Source organism: Monomorium pharaonis, chromosome 5 (assembly GCF_013373865.1).
Source record: "Monomorium pharaonis isolate MP-MQ-018 chromosome 5, ASM1337386v2, whole genome shotgun sequence".
In the NCBI taxonomy this organism is placed as follows: Eukaryota; Metazoa; Arthropoda; class Insecta; order Hymenoptera; family Formicidae; genus Monomorium; species Monomorium pharaonis.
In genome coordinates, this window is record NC_050471.1 from 1,389,221 (window position 1) to 1,408,152 (window position 18,932).

Genomic DNA, 18,932 nt, shown 5'->3' on the forward strand with positions numbered 1-18,932 from the left:
TTGTTTCGTTACGGTCACCGGAAATCTATCTGCATATGTATAAATATATACGTGTGTAAACGAGAAGTGCTACTTCAACCGATGAGACACAACCGATGTCGATCGGTGCGGCGTCAGGTACACAGGACGAGACACACGCATACACGTATACACGCACGCCACCCCACCGTTGCTGCCGTCCGCTCTCGTAGAGTTCTTCGGCTTCCCGAGTGAAAGGCTGAAAGCTTCCCGAGTGAACAACAGCAGCAACTCGTGGAGGAGGCATGGAGATGAAAGGCCCGGATTTTCGCCGTCGCTGTAGCACGAGCCAAAACGCGGGCCCGAGCGCGCGTCGTGCTGCGCGGGTCTCGTCATACACATAATAAACGATATAAAAAGCTATATATAATATAAATATAAATCTCTGGTCGGAATGGTCTGGGCATTTTGCAATTATTTGAGTTATAGATAGCTCTTTCGCAGGTTTATCATAAATATAATAAGTTAATAAAATCAGTTAATAATCAAATGTTCAAAACAGTTGCCAAAACGGAAGTAGATCAGGTTGACGCAGAAGATTTGTCACGTTTGTCAAATCGAAATTCTTCAGCAAATTCGAGGCGACTTTTAATTTCTTTCTTCATCCAGAGTGAGAGTGTCCCTTTCAAACAACTCGGGTTCTCTGATTTTCTTCTTGTGCAAAGCCGGGCAAAAAAAGGACAAGACTCTTGCATCAACCTGATTTTAACAATTGCTGTTATTTTTTGGAGCTTTTTTTAGGAGTCTTGTAAGAAATCTTATTGCGAAACAAAAGAAGCGCCTCGATCATTCCGACATCGAGACTGTAAGGAAGATGATGAAGACGTTGAAAAAAAGATTTAAAAATATTTTTAAAAAAGATAAAAAATAAGAGGATAAAGAGAGAATTTAATTGAGAACTGCCTGTGCAGACACTAACCTTTCCGCGGTGGCTCTGTTTCTCTCTTTTTTTCGCTCTTTCTCTCTCTCTCGCTTTCTTTTTCTCTCTCTTTCTCTCTCTCTCGCTCTCTCTATGTACTCGCACCGTCTCTGTGTGTTCACGAGAGAGCGCCGGCCCTTTGATAAGGGTGCTCGCGGATCTGACCCAGGTGTCTACGCTGCTTGGCGGCGGCCGCCGCTGCGCCTGTCGCCAACAATATACACAGCATGAGTATGGTCAGCAGGACCGTCACTTCCGGCGCACAATCACTTTTTGCCGCGCGAATCCGTCAAGGGATCCGCGCCCATCCACCCTTGTCTCTCGGCTCACTAAAAAAATCTAGAATCCTACCGCTATTATCAGTGCAAAGAAACGACACATATCGGGAAAGAGGAACCCGTGCCACAAAGAAATTTCAATATTTTCCTTCAAAAATTGTGTTTTATGCAGACGCGGACAATAAATACACGCATTCGACTAATTTTACTAATTTACGATACATTCAGGAAAGAATGTTTTTCTTCCTTCTCTTTCTTTCTCTGTACAACGGGTTCCAGCGACGACATCGCCACGACGTCGGCAAGACGGAAGCGGATTGGCCTCGCGAGAGAAACCACCCCTCCCGAACTGGAAACCGGCTCGTGGTGATGTCGTCGGATTAATGCTGATAGTTGCCTTCAGCCTACGACCGATGCAACCGAGCTCACGATCGTTGACGCGATCATCTCTTCGGGGGGGTTATAAACGTGAAAGCTACTAAATGCCTGAAACGTGCGCGAAAATACTGCGGATACGGTGGAAATACTGCGAAAACACGGTGACACGAGACATCCGTAAGAATGCTCTTTATTTCTTCTCGACTTGAGCGTGGAATATACAGAAATACGCGTGCTGCTTGATCTCGACCATATTAAAACGATTGCTGTTTGAATATTGAACAACGCTGAAACATCTTTGAGTAAAAGAGTCGGTTGTTCAATGTCAGGATAAATTATACATAATAAATTATTTAATGAATAAATGTCCATGTCTATACGTCTAGACGTTTAGCCATTAAATAATTTATCCGAAGTTGGAACTACCGATTTTAAAAGATTTAGAAGCACTATAGTTAAAACTTCATCTTCTTGTCAAAGATATGATTTCAGGAATATAGTACATGATCCAGTTATATAGATTTCTCATTCATTAATATCTACTCGTGTACAAAGTATCTCGGTAATTCTCGCTTAAAGACATCTCGATAAAGCAGCATGACGTTCCCAACACGCGACCGTATCTCTCTCATGAGCTTATGCTCGGTCGTAGTCTTTAAGCCTGTAGTGGGGCAAGCTTTGTGCCTACCAGAACACTCTGTAAGAATACTGTAAATCGTCAGTGTGTAAATCGTTCGTCCCTGAAACTTCAATTAAAAACAATCCCCGCCTTCGGGAGGCGAGACGCAGCTTCATCGGGGAGATACACATACTTACTTATTTACTTACTTACTTACTTACTTATTTATTACCTATTAAACGAATCTACCATATAGATATGACACCTCCCTTTTCGCTTGTATCGATGCTTGTATCTAGGTACATCGGAGAGATTTTTACGCGTGCGTGTATGTATATGTATAAAACTCGTAATAAATTATAGACTTGAGAGAAAGCTATCGTTGACACCGGGCTACCTTCCTTCGCACTTTCGCGCACGGTTCAACCTCGCACTTTTGATTCTTGTCAATGAAATCAGGTAAGTCTTTGTCATGTAAACTAAAAAAATGTATCCAACCATTCTACTCGTTTCTAACAACAATGAGTATTGAGATTACATCTACTCGTCTTGCTGCGGCCCTCAACCTCGTATAAATATATCTATGTAAACGGCTAAATCTTTATAAAAATAAAATTAAATAAACGTATAAAATAATATATATAATATATGGTATGATAACGATATATGTACGTGTGTGTGTGTGTGTGTGTGTGTGTGTACACACGATTTGCACATATTTAAATATTTAAATATTACTTAAAGACTATGCCATCAGAAAAAGAGTATTGCGTGTCTATAAAATAATCTGTATAAATACGTGCGCTAAACTCGTCACTCAATTCTCCTTTGTTTGCTTTTTTGTGAGGAAGGGGGATAGGAGGGCGTAAACGTGCGATAAGAAAACAAAAAAAGAGAGGGAAGTACTTTTTCAACGCATAGTCTCCTTATCCGTATCGTTTGAATTCGCTACAAGTAAACGCTAGAACCATCAGTCCTCAAAATATTGTTTGGTCCCTGGGTAATATATTTCTCCCTCCACCTATATATTGCCTGCGTAAAAAAAGAAGAAAAAATCCTACGTACATTACATTACAGGCTACCTATCACCAGCCATTATATGGCGCGTCGCGCGATAGATCCAATTTGTGTTCATTACCGATGAGTCCTCGCTAAATTGCTCACTAATCCAATTGCTATCGTACGATCGAAGGCAATCACCTCGGCCGATCGTTTTAAATAGTAAAAGACTCAATTTTTCCGGCACGAGGAGAGAAGAAAAAAAAACGATAAAACTACTGCTTCGAAAATCTCACAATAGAGTACTCTTCTTCTTAGGTTTTTTTTTTATTTAGATGATCGCTGCGCTAAAGCGATTCACGTAATTACTTCGCTAGAGTCGTCAAAGAGTTACGTAATTGGAGGTAAAGTTTTCATTCGGATGAGAGGTGGGAGCGAGAGAATAGACAAAATAGAAAATGTGTGAGTAGACACAACGTGAGGTGAGTTTCGTAAGAGGTGGACGGATCAAGTTTATTAGTTGTTTAGTTGTGTGTTAGGTCAACCCGAGGGATTTGATTAGGATTCTAGTGGTACTTCGTATAGTTGCGATCGTAAAAATGTAATTTGATTCAAGTGTGACAAAGAATGTATCGACGAAAGCGCGAACGAGATGAATATAAGAGAAAAATAAAAAACGCGGACTAAATTTCGTTTAATGCAATGTCATCATTCTGTCGAAAGAGATAAAACTGTTGATTTAAAAAAAAGATTGATTAGCAAGGAGAAGAAACGTCCCTGACGACAATACACGTCCAGAACTGCCAGTTCTGGCACTCGACCAGCGCATGCACACAACGACGTGCCGTGTCTATATGCGCTCAGCGATTATGGATATCGCAAGTACGCTACTGGGACATCAAAACTGGCAATCCTGTACACGTCTCTATACCCGTCGTCGAAGCTACCACAAACTCGTATTCTAAGATAAGCTTTAAGAAAATATACAACATTAATATCATCTACTTCAATAAATATATATAATATATAATATATCCTCTGTAAAAACTACGTGCATACGCGTATCGATAAAAGTAATAGCTACAAGAATGGCCTTTGATTACTGCATTGAGTAATGCGCGACAACGCGTCACGTGTCTCTCATTGACCGTAAGCAAAAAAACTTCCAACGTGAGATATACGCACATGTGCATATACATATATGTATAAAGAGTGTATATCGTACCGAGCACTCCTTTATTACGGTTCATATGTTAAGAGACGCGAATGCGTGCGAGCATTCACCGGGTAACTGGATGCCTTTGTGCATCGAGGAAGAGAAAAGACGCGTCCACGATCTTCCGCGTGTTGCGACGAGGAACACACATCCAGGGGGGTATGTAGACTACCTGGACAGTTTCACCTCGTCGGGCTCAGCTTTCAAACGGGCCCAGGATCGGACATGAGTCGCGTGCGTCAATAAGTTCAACCTACCACTCAACGGGAAGTATGTGCTTTGGATATTGTGGTGAGGAGGGACAGACGGGATTTCTCGCGCCTAAAATATCTCGATGTGTTTCTCTTTTTCTTCTTTCTTTTCTCGCGGGATTGTTCTGGGTAGCAGATACCTGGTTTGCCGTGACTTTCAACGCACCACCGAATTTAACGCGATTATCTTTTCATCGCTGGACTCCCGCGATCTCCTTGGATATAGAGTCGCAGATTCTGACCCCGATAGCATACGGTCGCATGGGGAAAGGATGAAGAACTAAGAGCAAGGCCCAATTATATTGAAGAATAAGTGAGTGTTTAGTATATGATTGGTTCTTTATCCCCTCCCTATACGACCGTATGCAACCGGGGCCGAAATCTGTGATCCTTGCTCTACCTCTACGCACAGTGCGATTTACTCGATCTGAGGAGACAAAAAGACGTGTCCGGTTGACAAAATATAAACACACTTTAATACTTCTAATTAAAATAAAGTTAATATAAAGTCATAAATCTAAAAAAAATTTTTTTTAAGTCAAATTTTACACCAGCGAATTTAAACAGAAAAAAAAACGTTACTCGCAAAAGAAAAAATGTACAATCTCCCGATTCAACCGAACTGAATATTTTTATCCTCCTTTAGCGAGCAAAAGTTGCACCGTGCAGCCACTCTAAAAGCGGCTTGAGGAGAGAAAAGATGTACTCCAGACGGCGAAACACGTGGCTGCTGGTGAACGGCACGATATCGATAAAAAAAAAAGAAAGAAAGAAAAGTTTGGGACTAGTATAGCTACATCCACATGCGATACAGCACACACGACGAGTACCGTATGCCTTATCCCATCTCCTACCTCCTATACCTACACTTAACTACATACCGTTCTTGAAACCTACTGCGAAACACGGCCTAGCCGTTCCTACCACTTCTCTATCGCTAACTGATAACCCTGAATCTTCGTGACACAATTGTTTCGAAGGTGGTGCATATACATTACATGCTAAGGCTTTCACGTAATTATAATAAATCTGAACTGACGCGACTAGTAAATGACTGATTTTTCGGTTGTGTTCTATAACTCTAATCTATCCTCGCAAAAAGTACTCGCTACGATGATGGCGATAACGATGATGATAATGATGATGATGATGATGATGATAATGAGGACGACGATGATGAATAATGACGATGACGCGGCCATCGGGACGAGAACAACGACCGACGATAAGAACGGAGATAATAACGCGACGATAAAAAGTAATAATTACGACGATGCAACGTGAATAATAATAATTAACAGCTACAGAAGCGATCGGGTCGCGTAATTAACAATTATCGTCTTACAAATTTACGTGATTACGTGCTACCTGTCGATTGGTGATGCTCCCGGCAAAGGCAATGTGCACGGTCTTCACGTTTCGTGAATCGGTGTAACGTCGCATTCAATTTCATTCCATTCCCCTGTGACAATTAATTTCCAAATGCATGCAATGTATAAAAAAAAATTGGCACCGGTACCGGAATTAGACGGGCAACTTTTACAGCGATTATTGTCTCGGCAAAGAATTTATAAATAAAAATAGAAAATGTACGGCGATCAACATCAAGACTTTCCCGATTTCACTGTTAATCATTTGCTGCTCGTCTAATCTCTCGAGAGATTTACAGTGCATAAAAAAGAACTAAAACTAAATATTATTGGAGTCACCGAGGAACACAGAGAGTCACCAATCGTCAGCGCCGAATGCGCAATATAATAATAATATTAATAAAAATAATAAAAAGCGCAAGGTTTCGTCCTTTCCGTCGCGCATATCTCTTTAAAAATTAAAAAAACATCCGCGTATAAAAAGCCCCGTTTCTCGTGTCATAGAGAGGCGTTCGTTTCGGCCGTTTCTCTCGGTGCCGTGGCGGGGAAGAACACGGCAACACGGGAGAGCGCGATCAACGAGCAAACAACCCACCAGAATGATCAGCAGTGGCGTACTCGGTGAGCAACGGCGAGGCGGCCAGGGCGGCATAGTTAGCGTAATCCGCGTACGGCGTGTAGATGAGGCCGTGAGGATCGCCGGCCGACAGAAGCGAGCCAGGCGGCCCGGAGCCGTTCAGCAGGGATGCAGCGGTCGTGGGCACCGATATCCGGGGCGACAGGATCAAGGGCGCGCCCAGGGGTGCGCTCGGGGTCCGCATCGGCGTCGCCAGGCCCGGCAGTAGACGCTGCGTCTCCGCCGCGGCGGCGGCTACTCGCCGCCACTCCTCGTCGCAGGCTGCAACAGCGAGCAGTGCTGAATCGCTTGCTCCTCTATCTCGCCTCCAATCGGTTGGTTAATGTCAACGTTACGTATGTACGCGCGATAGGATTTATTATGGATTTAATATTGATAAATTATATGAAATAACGATCTCTGTTATAAGCAAGTTAACAGAAAAAAATAAAAAGTAGTCCGACAGAAAAACTTGTTCCTTCACGCGTCAACTCCATTCACGAGTCGGCCTTGATTTCAATAATGCCCCGCATAATCTGGATGTATAACTCGAGTCGAGTTTCTCCGAAATCTCTTCCGTAAGGTACCTTCTATTTCCTAAAGCGTTCGACTATGGTTCCGAAAGAATAAAATAAGATACATCGCGAAAAAAAAAACAAATTATCGAACGACGAAAGGTAAGCAGATCAAAAAAGAGTAACTCAGATGCGCCGCGGCCATTGAAATGTCTTGTTCCACTAGCTAGCTCCACGTCAGGAATCCTGACCGTTAATATCCAAAACTGTTTATTCAAATGCGTTTCCGAACTTTTGCGTCAATACAAAATACCAAGACTCTCGGATTTAAATCTTTAAAGATGCAAGTCGCGTTTATTCGCGAGAATTACTTCATTAGATTAGTCACTAATGCGCGGGACGATGATCAAACGTTAATCCATTATGTCGTTAACTTTAAATGCATCGTACATCGATTACCTCGTACATTTACGATTATACTTTCCTCTAATACGATGAAGTAAATTACGATTGCAATAAAATAATACTTTAAATTGTCTAAATGGATTTCTTTCATCGGGAAGCCTATCTCGCGAATCGATGTGCCTTTAAATTCGCGAATTCTCGATCCCGCGGCACTCAGGCGGCGCATAATGAGACAAGTTTTCTAGGAACGGTACCTGCCGCGGCGGCCACCTTTGTATTCGAATCCCGGTAAGTCCCATTGATAATGGCGAGTTCCATTAGCTGCCTCTTCTTCAGCTCATCCTCGCCGTCAGCCTGCTAACAATCGACATTAACGTCAGAACCCACCACCGGAGGTGCAACAATAATTAGCCTACGAATGGATAGGGGAGCCCGGCATTGTACAAATCTTTTCCATTTACATATGAAAGCGCCGATTGTACGGTTAATGCACGCGTGTACGCACTTCACAGGAAGTGGCGTGCGCTTCGAACTTCGGTAGCTCGATTACATCCGCGTGCGTTTAGATCCGTGCGAAAAATCGTCTCACGGCGACTTTTTCCCTTTTATTTTTAATTTGACTGAAAATTTTAGGTCTCTCTTTCGCGGCCCACAAAATTTCTTTCGAATTTTTCAAGGTTTGACTAGAGAAAAAAGAAAAAAAGAAAAAAAAACGTTATTTGTGGGAAAGTCTCCCGGCGCGAGATCTCTCTTTTCGTTCCTCGCGTACTACGGGGTATTATTATCGTCTAATAAGAGAGGAGGTAGAAGGTATACAGTTGGAACTTTCTCACCACGGGCACGAGTAGCTTCTTGACTTCCTCGACGGCACGGGCGAGCTTCAACGTGGCACGATTCTCGGTGTCCTCGACAGTGAGCAGCACGTGCAACTCGTCCGTCAGGTGCTCCCAATTCGGTTTGCCCCGATTCTGTTCCTCCTGGTTAATCAACACATTGCAATGGTTATACGCCCGCAAATATCGATGGTTGTTTACAGATACACATACACCCGCGACACAAACTTACAGAGAATTTTTTACATTATAATTTAATAATTTTCTTATTTAAAAATATATTAATTATTATACTTAAATAATATAAATATTATATATAACATAAAATAACTTCTAACATATAAAAATTTTCAAGGATAAAAAATAAAAGGCAGAATAATATAAATTTTCTTATTCTCTATGCTCCTGTTTCAGAAGCAAATTCTTCAATTAACAAAGCGGCAAAGCAAAATAACAAATTTATCAGATTTTTGTTAATGAAATAAATCGATAGTAACAATTGAATAAATTCGCGTTGAAATTCGGCAAGGAAATAATAGATACACATCAAATTCACATCGAATTATATATACACTGGATTCGTTTCTACGTTTATACTTACGAGAAAGTATTTCGCTCGCGTACCACGTGCAGCTTGAAAAAATACGACGCATGGTTTAATGCTCTATATGAATCACTCGTAGTTAATTTCAAACCCATTTGTCACTATCCTTGATATAATTCCTCCCAATGCTTATCGCAAATATTTTTTATTTCGTTAGATAGATCTCACATTAACTCTTTCTCTCTCTCTCTCTCTCTTTCAGATATTGATTTAAAAAATGTATTATTTATGTATTAACTCGTATTAAAACACCAAATTATATCTGCGCTCGCAACGTTCCTATTAAACAAGAAGTATAATGAAGCACGATGAAGCAGACCTATGATTAGTAGAATCGACCATTATTATGTACAGCTGTCATCGGCCGTGATCGTTATTAATTTCAGACGGCTCGTTGCTGTTAACGAGCACAAGCCATGTGCCTCTCTGTGATATTTAGCACCGCGCATAAATAGAAATCTCGAAATTAGTTCGCTGAAGAAAACTTTATTTGAAGAAACCTCATTTCCTCTTTGCACAACATATTAGTCGAGAAAAGTTTAACTTAATAATAAAGCACTCTCAGCACTTAGTCTTTAAATTAAGTTCCTTACCTTCTTCTTATCCCTCATCGACCCCTTGCCGCGCACCATGATTTTGCATCCTGTCTCCTGCTCCAATTGTTTCGCGGTCATACCCCGCGGCCCCAGAATCCTCCCGACAAAGTTGAACTGCAATCAACACGAAAAAGCTTAATTTTCACCGAAGAAAAAAGTTCAATGCTAAAACGCCGAGATACTCGGAAAAACGAGAGGGACAGACACGGAAGAGTCGAGGACATCACTTTTCTAAATTTAGCCAGTCGCCCCGTTTACAGGATGCTTCCTCCTACGTTTTGTATACAAATATCTAAATGTGCGTGTAGATTACGTGCACGTATGAAGAGACAGCGACACGCAGGACCCTCATAAATAAATAAGCATCATCTAGTTTCTATGCGCGAAATGGCCTATACGTGCAAAGCGCTAAATTTGGCGTGTACGATCGTGTGAAAAAAAGAGCTGTTCTGCAAGATATCCAGTTTCATTGTTGGATCCCGGTAAATAAAGGCGGATAAGTTTAGACGGTGAATCATCCGCTGTTCCTTAGCCTATTCGTTCCCGGCCCATTTCTTCTTGTTTTTTTTTCTCTTCTTTTTTTCAAAAATACCGTTTCCGAGATCTCGGGGGAAGGCTTTAATATGTGTGATTGAGGAACCGTAAGTCTGGAGGGATCTTCTGTCGCTTATCTCAAAGAAACGTGACCCAGAGCAATAGTAATTTTGACGATTAAATGCATATTTATGCAATCAATTGTGCATACTCTGGAAGATAAGGCGACGTGCCAGGCGCGTTACAAGGAAGAAGACGATAAGAAGTAACGCGCCGATAACGCGCGCGGAATTATCGAAAACTATCAATCAGTATGAAATCGGCGCGCGATAATCGGATAATTGTCGAGTACGACGGACGTATGAGAACAAAGGCAAGACAGCGCGTCGTCCACGTCGAGCGATAACGAACGAATCGATCATTCGCAAGAGGCATCCATAATGCAAGCTAATAATCGCCGATGCCCGCCGATTATCGATCGTTCTCGCGCGCAACGTAATTCTGTCCTGCTCGTTCCCGCTCCTATTAATAAACCATAAATCGTTTCTAAATAAATTAAATATACCAACGCGAGGATTTAAAAAAAAGGATCGGGAGACCCGCTCGAGGGGTTAATAAGCTTACGACCCGGTTATTACGACTCAATGAGGGCCAACCGCGATGATAGAAGCTCGCTCGCTCGCGCGCGCGAGCGAGACGAGGAAACGGAGCGTGGAGAAGGAAAGGGAGTCGTCTCCTCGGCGCGAACCCTATTTCGGGCGTTACAGAAATAACGTTCACCGTTCGATGTTCGGTGCACGTTGCGCATCGCTCGATCTCGTCTCTCCCGAGATCGGCGAACGATACTCCCTCCTTTCCGCCGTCGCGGCGAAGGAGTAAATTACCGTCGACACACGGAGGAGACGACGAGGAAATGCATTTTTCCGAGAGAAAAGTTTCGGCCGGTTCAACGTTCGTCCACGATTTCTCAGGTAAGAAAGCACGCAAAGAACTGTAGCATTATTCAATTTTAAAATTTAATGTATAATATATATTGTGTCATATAATTGTAAATCTAACTTTAAACATTATTAATTATAAATTTAATTTATGTAACATGTAGTTATGTAATATGCAATCTTTAAAAAAATGACTACAGAAAACTGATGCGAGAGAAATGAATACTTGCATAATTGTAGTATAACGGAGAATCACATCTTAGCACAATTATTGCCGAATATATTTCAGAAAATAATTTTAGAATTTATCCTATCAATTATTGCAAAACAAAAGGAAAACATTACAGTATAAACTGTGCAATTATTATTCAAGTATTTTGATTTGAAATAGCATGCATTAAACATATACACTATTTCAATATCATTTGTAAATATTTGGTAATTAAATAAAGATTGAAGACAAATTATATAATCACAAAAATTTTGCAGCAAAAAATATGCTTTCTGTATCTGCAGAATAATTACAGCGTAAAATGTAACAATTACAGCGAAAGTTTCCTATCTGGATTGTTACACATGAAGTAATAATTGAAGAATAGTTGCACCTATCCAATTGTTATTTCTTAACAAATGGATAAAATAAAATAGATTAAATACTAAAATAGAGAATAAACCTATTTTTATGAGCACGCCAAAAGGAATATATGAAATTGTAAAGATAGATTGTAAGGATATTTAAAAACAGCATCAACAATTGCATCATTGAGTAATACATTTACAAAATAACTATAAATTATATCGTATTATCTGAATTCACATAAAGTAGAAAATTTCAGGGCACTTCAAGAACGTATCGAACATATCAAGTGTTTAAATTAAAATACCTTCTAACGTTAATGACTGTAATTGCCTTGGAAAAATTCTAAATAAATGTCTGTCACGAAAATAACCGCCTACGTCAAATTTTTTATTTTCTAATGCTTCTTTAAACAAATTGATATCACAAGTAGATATCCTTCTTATACTATGTGCCTGTAAAAATTACGGGTTTCTCACGCAGAGTAGCATTTAATTATTTTTGTTCTGTCCATTCATTATAAAATAACAGATATTTAGTTTCACCAACGTCCCGATTGTCAATCATTAGCTAACGTATGTACACATGAGTTGATTAATGTATAGATTTTCTCCTAAAAAACTTCAAAACGCTCGTGCTTTTCTGTTCTTCGTATGAGAAGTTTCCTCGCCGGTTTTCATATTCCAAGTGTGTCCCTTGAATCGTATCTCGTCACGATAATACGGGAGATACGCCAAGTTTACATTCACACATGTGAGTCAGTTTCCCCCGCGCGACACTTACATCTGGGTGTTCCTTGACAGGCACATAGACCTTCTCCGTGAGCGTCGTGATGTCGCCCTCGGCCTCCGGCAAGACGAGCGGTTCCTTCTTCACTCCGCTGATTTGAAAAAGACTCGCCCGCACCTTCGCGATCTCTGCAATGTGAAAACAATAGCAACAATAAGTATATGACTGTCGAGTACAGTTACACTCGCCGACTCTTCGTTCTTTCGGAATTCAAAGAATTGAGGGGCCGACGAGCATCTTGGCGATGACAAATTGGTGCCCCAAATTCCCCGAATTTTGATATAATTCATATAGAGTCCCGGTTCCTCTTTGACTGAAGCTGAATAATTCCCGGTGATGTAAAAGAACGTGGATCCGACAATACATGCCTGCTTCGCGCTTCCTTTGTATGTACGATAATTGGCCGTAATTCTTTTTTCGCTTCGGACAGAATCGATTTGAATTCGCCGACACTTTCGATAGAGGAATTCTCGGAGGGAAGCTCTCGAATGAGGCTCTTGACGCGACACGCCGATTATATATATTGAATGGGCCAATCTACGGGGAATCTGGGGTGACCGTTATATTAACGAGGAAAACGAAACGAAGCGCGAGCGAAATGGAACCGCGTGCAACCTTTATTCGATAATACGTCACACGATTAGTCTTTATATGTGGCATCTGACTGCTTGGCGATAACGTGTAAGCGTGTGTGCCTGCATACCTATGCATGCACGCACGCACGCACGCACGCACGCACGCATAACTTGTCGTTAAACGCCAGCGCTAATAACGGCGCCGCGAATCTAACAATTGGGTGTGGCTGCTCCTCTTAAGGATGTATATTACATTTCAAAGCATCAAAAAGCATTATAAAATTTTTGCAGATTATTCTATCACATTTGAGAATCTATGTAAAATTTGAGCACAATTCTCTTATTCAAAAGTATTGTAATTTTTTATTTACTTTTGATTCTTATGTAAAATCGCGTTCTATAATACATATCTGCAAATTTAAAAAGAAAATAGCATTACGAATTAAATCGAACTTTTGTGCAAATATTTGTGCAAATTTAGATTCCCGTTTAAAAGTTATTTATCAAGAATTGCAGCAAAATATTTGCAATTAATTTTAAAGTCAAAATTCGAACATTCGCGACCAAAGCTTTTTGCTGTTAATTAGAAGAAAAATTAACATAAAGAGTATACAGTTTTTAAATTTTGATAACTTTTAGTTGGTAGTAGAGCGAAAACATCTTGCAATCGTTACAAAATGATTTTGAATTTTCTTATTCAGCTTTTTATTTGTTTCCTTAGTGTGCTACATAGGGTAGTTGACAACAATTGAATGATTGGTACGTAGAAATGCCATCAGAAGAATTGCCTCAGTCGCTTGAGAAACTCCTTTCTAATCTCTCATTCTAAGAGGGTCATTTAAAATTTTATATAAGCTATTTAAGAAAAATCACTAAATTTTTATGTTAAAATAAATATTTTTTATCAAAATGTTGGATCTGATAAAATATACGTAACTTTATGGTTAAATTAAATAAAAGTTTAACAGTTTAATCGTAAAATATATATATATATATATATATATATATATATTCAGTGTAAAATACATTTTAAGAAACTGTAAAAAACTTATATATAATCAAACCTATTATTTCACATTTATAATTACTTGGCATTAAAAAATATATTTTTTTATATTAAATGTACAGCAGTGCACTTCCAAGTATTTAAACATCAAGTCCGACTCAGCGTAACTGAAGTAATGGCGATTGGTGTAAAAGGAAAACGAATCGTGCTTTTCGATTCGATCCCGGCGCGGCCAAGAAACAGTCCTTAGCTGCCTTTTAAAAGTAACTTTGTTTATTCCATGTTCGATTAGCGTACACCGGTCGATCGGTGTATCGCGACAAAGGATCACGGGGGCCTGTCATGCAACCCGGTTGCGCTTCTACAACGTACATATATCCGTCGTAACCGTAAAGGTCAACGTTCCGCGCCTGCCCCACTTTCTCGCATGCCTGACCTCTTCGGGCTCTTCGTCGTCCTCCCGTGCCGATGATCCGCGCTCATGCGACGCTGCGCCGCCCAGGTCCCACCGGCCCCACGGTGACCGCAAACCGTCGCTTTTCGCGTAAACCATCCGCAGATCACGCACGACGTAACTGTAATTCCAGCCGAACCGAAAAGTCTACTGCGATCGGATTTTAAGGAGCCAGTAATAATCTCCCGGCCAGTTTGCGTAAGTAATAATCCTTCACCTGTGTCTCGAGAGATCATTTCGTTCAGATAAATCAATCCGAATATGCAGACCTGACCGATTTCCATCTGACAAACTGCTCGTAAGTATATACATTTTTACATTTTATCCTTTTTCAGTCTACCGGCTAACAAAATTTGTCTTTTAACGTCCAAACATTGTACAATTTTAATTGCAAAATCTAAAATTGTTCAACAATTTTGCTTATATATGATAACACATGTAAAATAATGTTGTTCTTCTAATTCAAGCAAATTTCATATAAATAAATATGCAAACAAACGACGAGCAAATATAATTACAAATAACATTTCCTACATTCAACGCGTCCTTAAATCTTCACAAATGAATCGATCAATGGTTGCGAAGTAAAATCGTTTATAGCAGTTAACGACTACACATCAACTTCGCTTCCTCTAATGAACCACTCGATTATCTCGAGAAGCCGATTATTAGTCTCTCTCAATGGACGTGCTGTTTTTGTTCAATGAGGAAAGTCAGGTAGAATGCGATAACTAAGAAATCTCTTGTGCAAAATTCGTAAAGCGTTCCCGAGTAGCACAATACATTGGCTAAACATTAATCATATTGGAAGTGAATTGCCCAATATAACGCCAATATTGGTCATAAAATATCGAAAAATATTCCAAATTAGGATGCAATTATAATATTCAATATAAAAAATTGAATAATTTAACATTGGCCAAATATTAAACCAATATTGAATCAATATTACTGCCTAGATAAATTAGTTAAATAATGAAGCGTCTACTTTACAATATTGGACCAATATTAGAAGCACATTTACATTACTTCGCAATATTGCGTAAATGTTTTGTGCTACTAGAGTTCACTGTTGCTGTCGTTAGAGGAAGAATTATCGCCGGAAAAATCTCGAGGTGCGAACAAACATGATCATTGCTCCGCAATGAGAAACAAATCGAACGCTTTATCGAATGATCGCGGTCGTTCGACACCAGGAGACGCGATTTCTCGGACACGCCGCTACTTGTCACACTTATTCCGAATGAGAAAACGTCAGATCTCTTTTAACACGTATATATACGCATATGGCTCTCTCTCTCGACGAGGAGTCATCTCGCAGCAACCGCGATTTTCTCGAGAGTTGGCAAAGCCGAGGTAGAAGAATGCGTCACGGTGATTCGCGGTATGCTCGCGAGGTATGTCTGTGTTTCTCTCTCTCTCTTTCTCTCTCTTCATTGTCATCTCTCTATCTCTCTCCTCCCGACAGGAGGATGGCGGAGGCGCGAGGAATTCGCGCAAGAGGGAAACGTAGATTACAGTCGCGAACAGATAGACACAAGATAGAAAAACAGTCGGGTGTGGGGACGAAAGAGGAGAATAGCTAAGAGAGAGGAGTGGGGAGAAGTAGAAGAAGAGAAGAGCGGGGAAATAAAAGAGGGCATCATAGCCGCTTTTAGCATGGCGCAGCTCACCAGCCCATCTGCGTGACATCAGCTGACCGTCGCTCTTGGCTCTTCGTCTCTCGTCTCTCCCCCTTCCCCCCTCCCTCTCTCTCTCTCTCTCTCTCTGTTTCTCTCTCGATCTTTCTTACGTTGGCTCCCCACTGCTCAGTCCCTTGCACAATATTCGAAATGCGCGATGCGTGTAGCGTGTAGTTGCGTATTAGATGCGGTATACGCGAACGAGTGAGAGAGAGAGAGAGAGAGAGAGAGAGAGAGAGAAGCTACGTTCAATGTCAACGTAGCGAGCGACCACATTTACATCGTGAAAAGCATGTGAGGAACGATATTAAAAACACGGTCGGTCACAGAGGCGAAATCTCGATTATTCGAGTGTATATCTCGGTGTCACGTGGTACGCGCACGTGGGTGTATGGGCCGCCCGAAAGGAGGTGCGACGACGGCGATAGTGACGGCGACGGCATGAGATCACCGATGTTGTAATCGGGTGAGACACCACGATCCGTGACCGCATATCGTTGCTCGCGCACGGAAGCTGAGAAATCGTTTTCCAAAGATCTGCGCAAACAATATTGACAGACCTCTCTCTCTCTCTCTCTCTCTCTCTCTCTCTCTCTCTCTCTCTCTCTCTCTCTCTCTCTCTCTCTCTCTCTCTCTCTCTCTCTCTCTCTCTCTCTCTCTCTCTCTCTCTCTCTCTCTTTCTCTCTCTCTTTCTGTCTCTCTCGCTTGAGACAGAGACATGAATCACGCTTGCCGCGATTCATCAGCCGCATTTAGTGCGTAATTTAACGCGGACGGCGGAAAAAGCAGCCTGGAAATTTCTTCAGGCGTTAATCGTTCGTTGCTTGAGATTTTCCTGGATTAATACGTGGCCTCGAGGAATCGAAAAACGGAATAACGTGATAAACTGTGCGCCTCGACGGGAGGGGAAGAAAAGGGTGAGACCACGTGGACTTGTCGGCGGCGACAAAGGCCGCCGCTCAGCTGGATCCTCGCGCAATGCACGAACGCGCGAAAGATGCCGTTACGATGAGAATGCGACCGCCATCGGCTGTATCGCCGATGAGTTACGTGATATCCATTTTTAGACCGGCGCGGCGGAGACTTGACTTTTAATCGCGGCTCCTCGAGTAACGAGGCGCGATGCATAAATGCAAATAAAAGCCGGCGGACCGCGCACGATTAAACTATCGTTAACTTCGCGGCGAGTAATCGCGGCTCGTTACGACGCGATCCACGTCCGCCGGCACGGCGTTTCCGTAATGAAATATGTAATAAACGAGTACACGGCGCGAGTTTGTAGTACCTTCGCGACGATTAATTCCACGCGCGAGAGGCGCGGATAAAGTACCAGCTCTCCTCCGTCTTCTAAGAGAAGGAGAGAGAGAGAGAGAGAGAGAGAGAGAGAGAGAGAGAGAGAGAGAGAGAGAGAGAAGGCGGGGGGAGAGACATGAGAGATAATAAATCTGTTCCAATATCTCAGCCGACGCGACGTTGCACAGATACGGGTGGCATAAAATTCATAACTAGCTCATCTATCTTACCGCTCCACCCTTAGGCAATTCCCGGCTTATTTTCGCGCGGTGAGGCAAGCGGTGTCTATTTATATATGTGCCGTTGCTCCAGAAATTTTGCGACAAATACGAAATCCGTGGTGGAGAAACGATCCGCGAATCGAGGGCGGTTAGAAGCGGAACGCGAATAAGTGTATGTGTGAGGCGCGCGCGTTCTATACGATGCATAACAACGTGTCGGATTTCGAAAAGCTTTTCTACCAGCGACGTCCGTCCGTCTAGAAAAACAGCTGTCTAATAGATCTAAACGGTACTATCTCCGTAGTTAGGTATCGTGTTTCGGCTTTCCAGTTCTTAACATATTTTTCAATGTACACGCATTCTCTACACATACGTGATATTACGTATTTATCGCATATTTTATATCGCACGAAAACCTGATTACCTGATTATCATCACGCAATGGGGATACCGTTAAGCGCAACTATTGCACCCATTGAGATTTCAATCAATCCCATCGAGAAAGAGAGAGAGAGAGAGAGAGAGAAACGTCCGTACATTTATTTTTTCCATAGCTGAACTTTTTTTTTAGAAAGACACACCGTTGAATGGTACAACCGTTCATGCGAAAATAATTCGTTGGTTCGCGCGATTTCGAACGTCTATGAAGAACGGATTATCGCGCGCAATCTTCTTTTTTCGTCGAAGATGAAAAATCCTACTGGTAAGTCCGCCACCGTCGATGACGGGAAGTTACGATACCGGTTACACGACAATCCGCTTTGCTCCGTTCCGCGTGAAAAGAAAAAACTCGAGATACCCAACCCGTGATTTCGCCCAACGTGGCTATATGATTAATTGCCGCGCAAGAAGAATCTGAAAAGATTCGAAAGGTAATACATTATGGGATATTGCCTTTTCACCGCCATGGTAATTTCTTGAATATTTTAATGAAAAAATATTTCTCCTTTCTGATAACAAAGCCGATAAACGCGAAAATGGCAATCGAAATGACAATCGCAATAATTTTAATAATAAACATGTCGCAAACTCATTAATCGAACGGTCGTGTCCTTCTATCAATTTCAAGCAATGAGGACTATGTCTTGGAAAGGTTAACGAGGCGAAAGGAAGATGCAACCCGCGAAATGATAGTTATAAAGTCCGAAGAGAAAACGAACGAAGGTGAAGGGAGAGGCGGAGAAAAGTGCACGCGAGGCACGCGAGAAGATCGCGATGGATGTTGCACGTTTAACGATGTTGCAAC

General features: G+C 41.5%; 1 protein-coding gene across 5 annotated transcripts in view; it reads right to left on the minus strand.

The window, feature by feature from the left end:
* Positions 1-18,932, minus strand: part of LOC105829321 (protein held out wings) — a 43,293-nt gene that overhangs the window by 7,191 nt on the left and 17,170 nt on the right. Inside the window, exons 2-7 of one of the 5 annotated variants that reach the window (XM_036287422.1) lie at positions 12,450-12,583; positions 9,615-9,731; positions 8,418-8,561; positions 7,839-7,941; positions 6,644-6,946; positions 938-1,141 (exon numbers count right to left, since the gene is read on the minus strand). In XM_036287422.1, coding sequence (XP_036143315.1) covers positions 1,056-1,141; positions 6,644-6,946; positions 7,839-7,941; positions 8,418-8,561; positions 9,615-9,731; positions 12,450-12,583 — 887 coding nt within the window. In that variant the 3' untranslated portion in view covers positions 938-1,055. Of the gene's footprint in view, positions 1-937; positions 6,947-7,838; positions 7,942-8,417; positions 8,562-9,614; positions 9,732-12,449; positions 12,584-18,932 lie in introns of those variants that run through there. The other 4 variants (XM_028192594.2, XM_012668063.3, XM_036287423.1 and 1 more) reach the window with 4 other exon arrangements.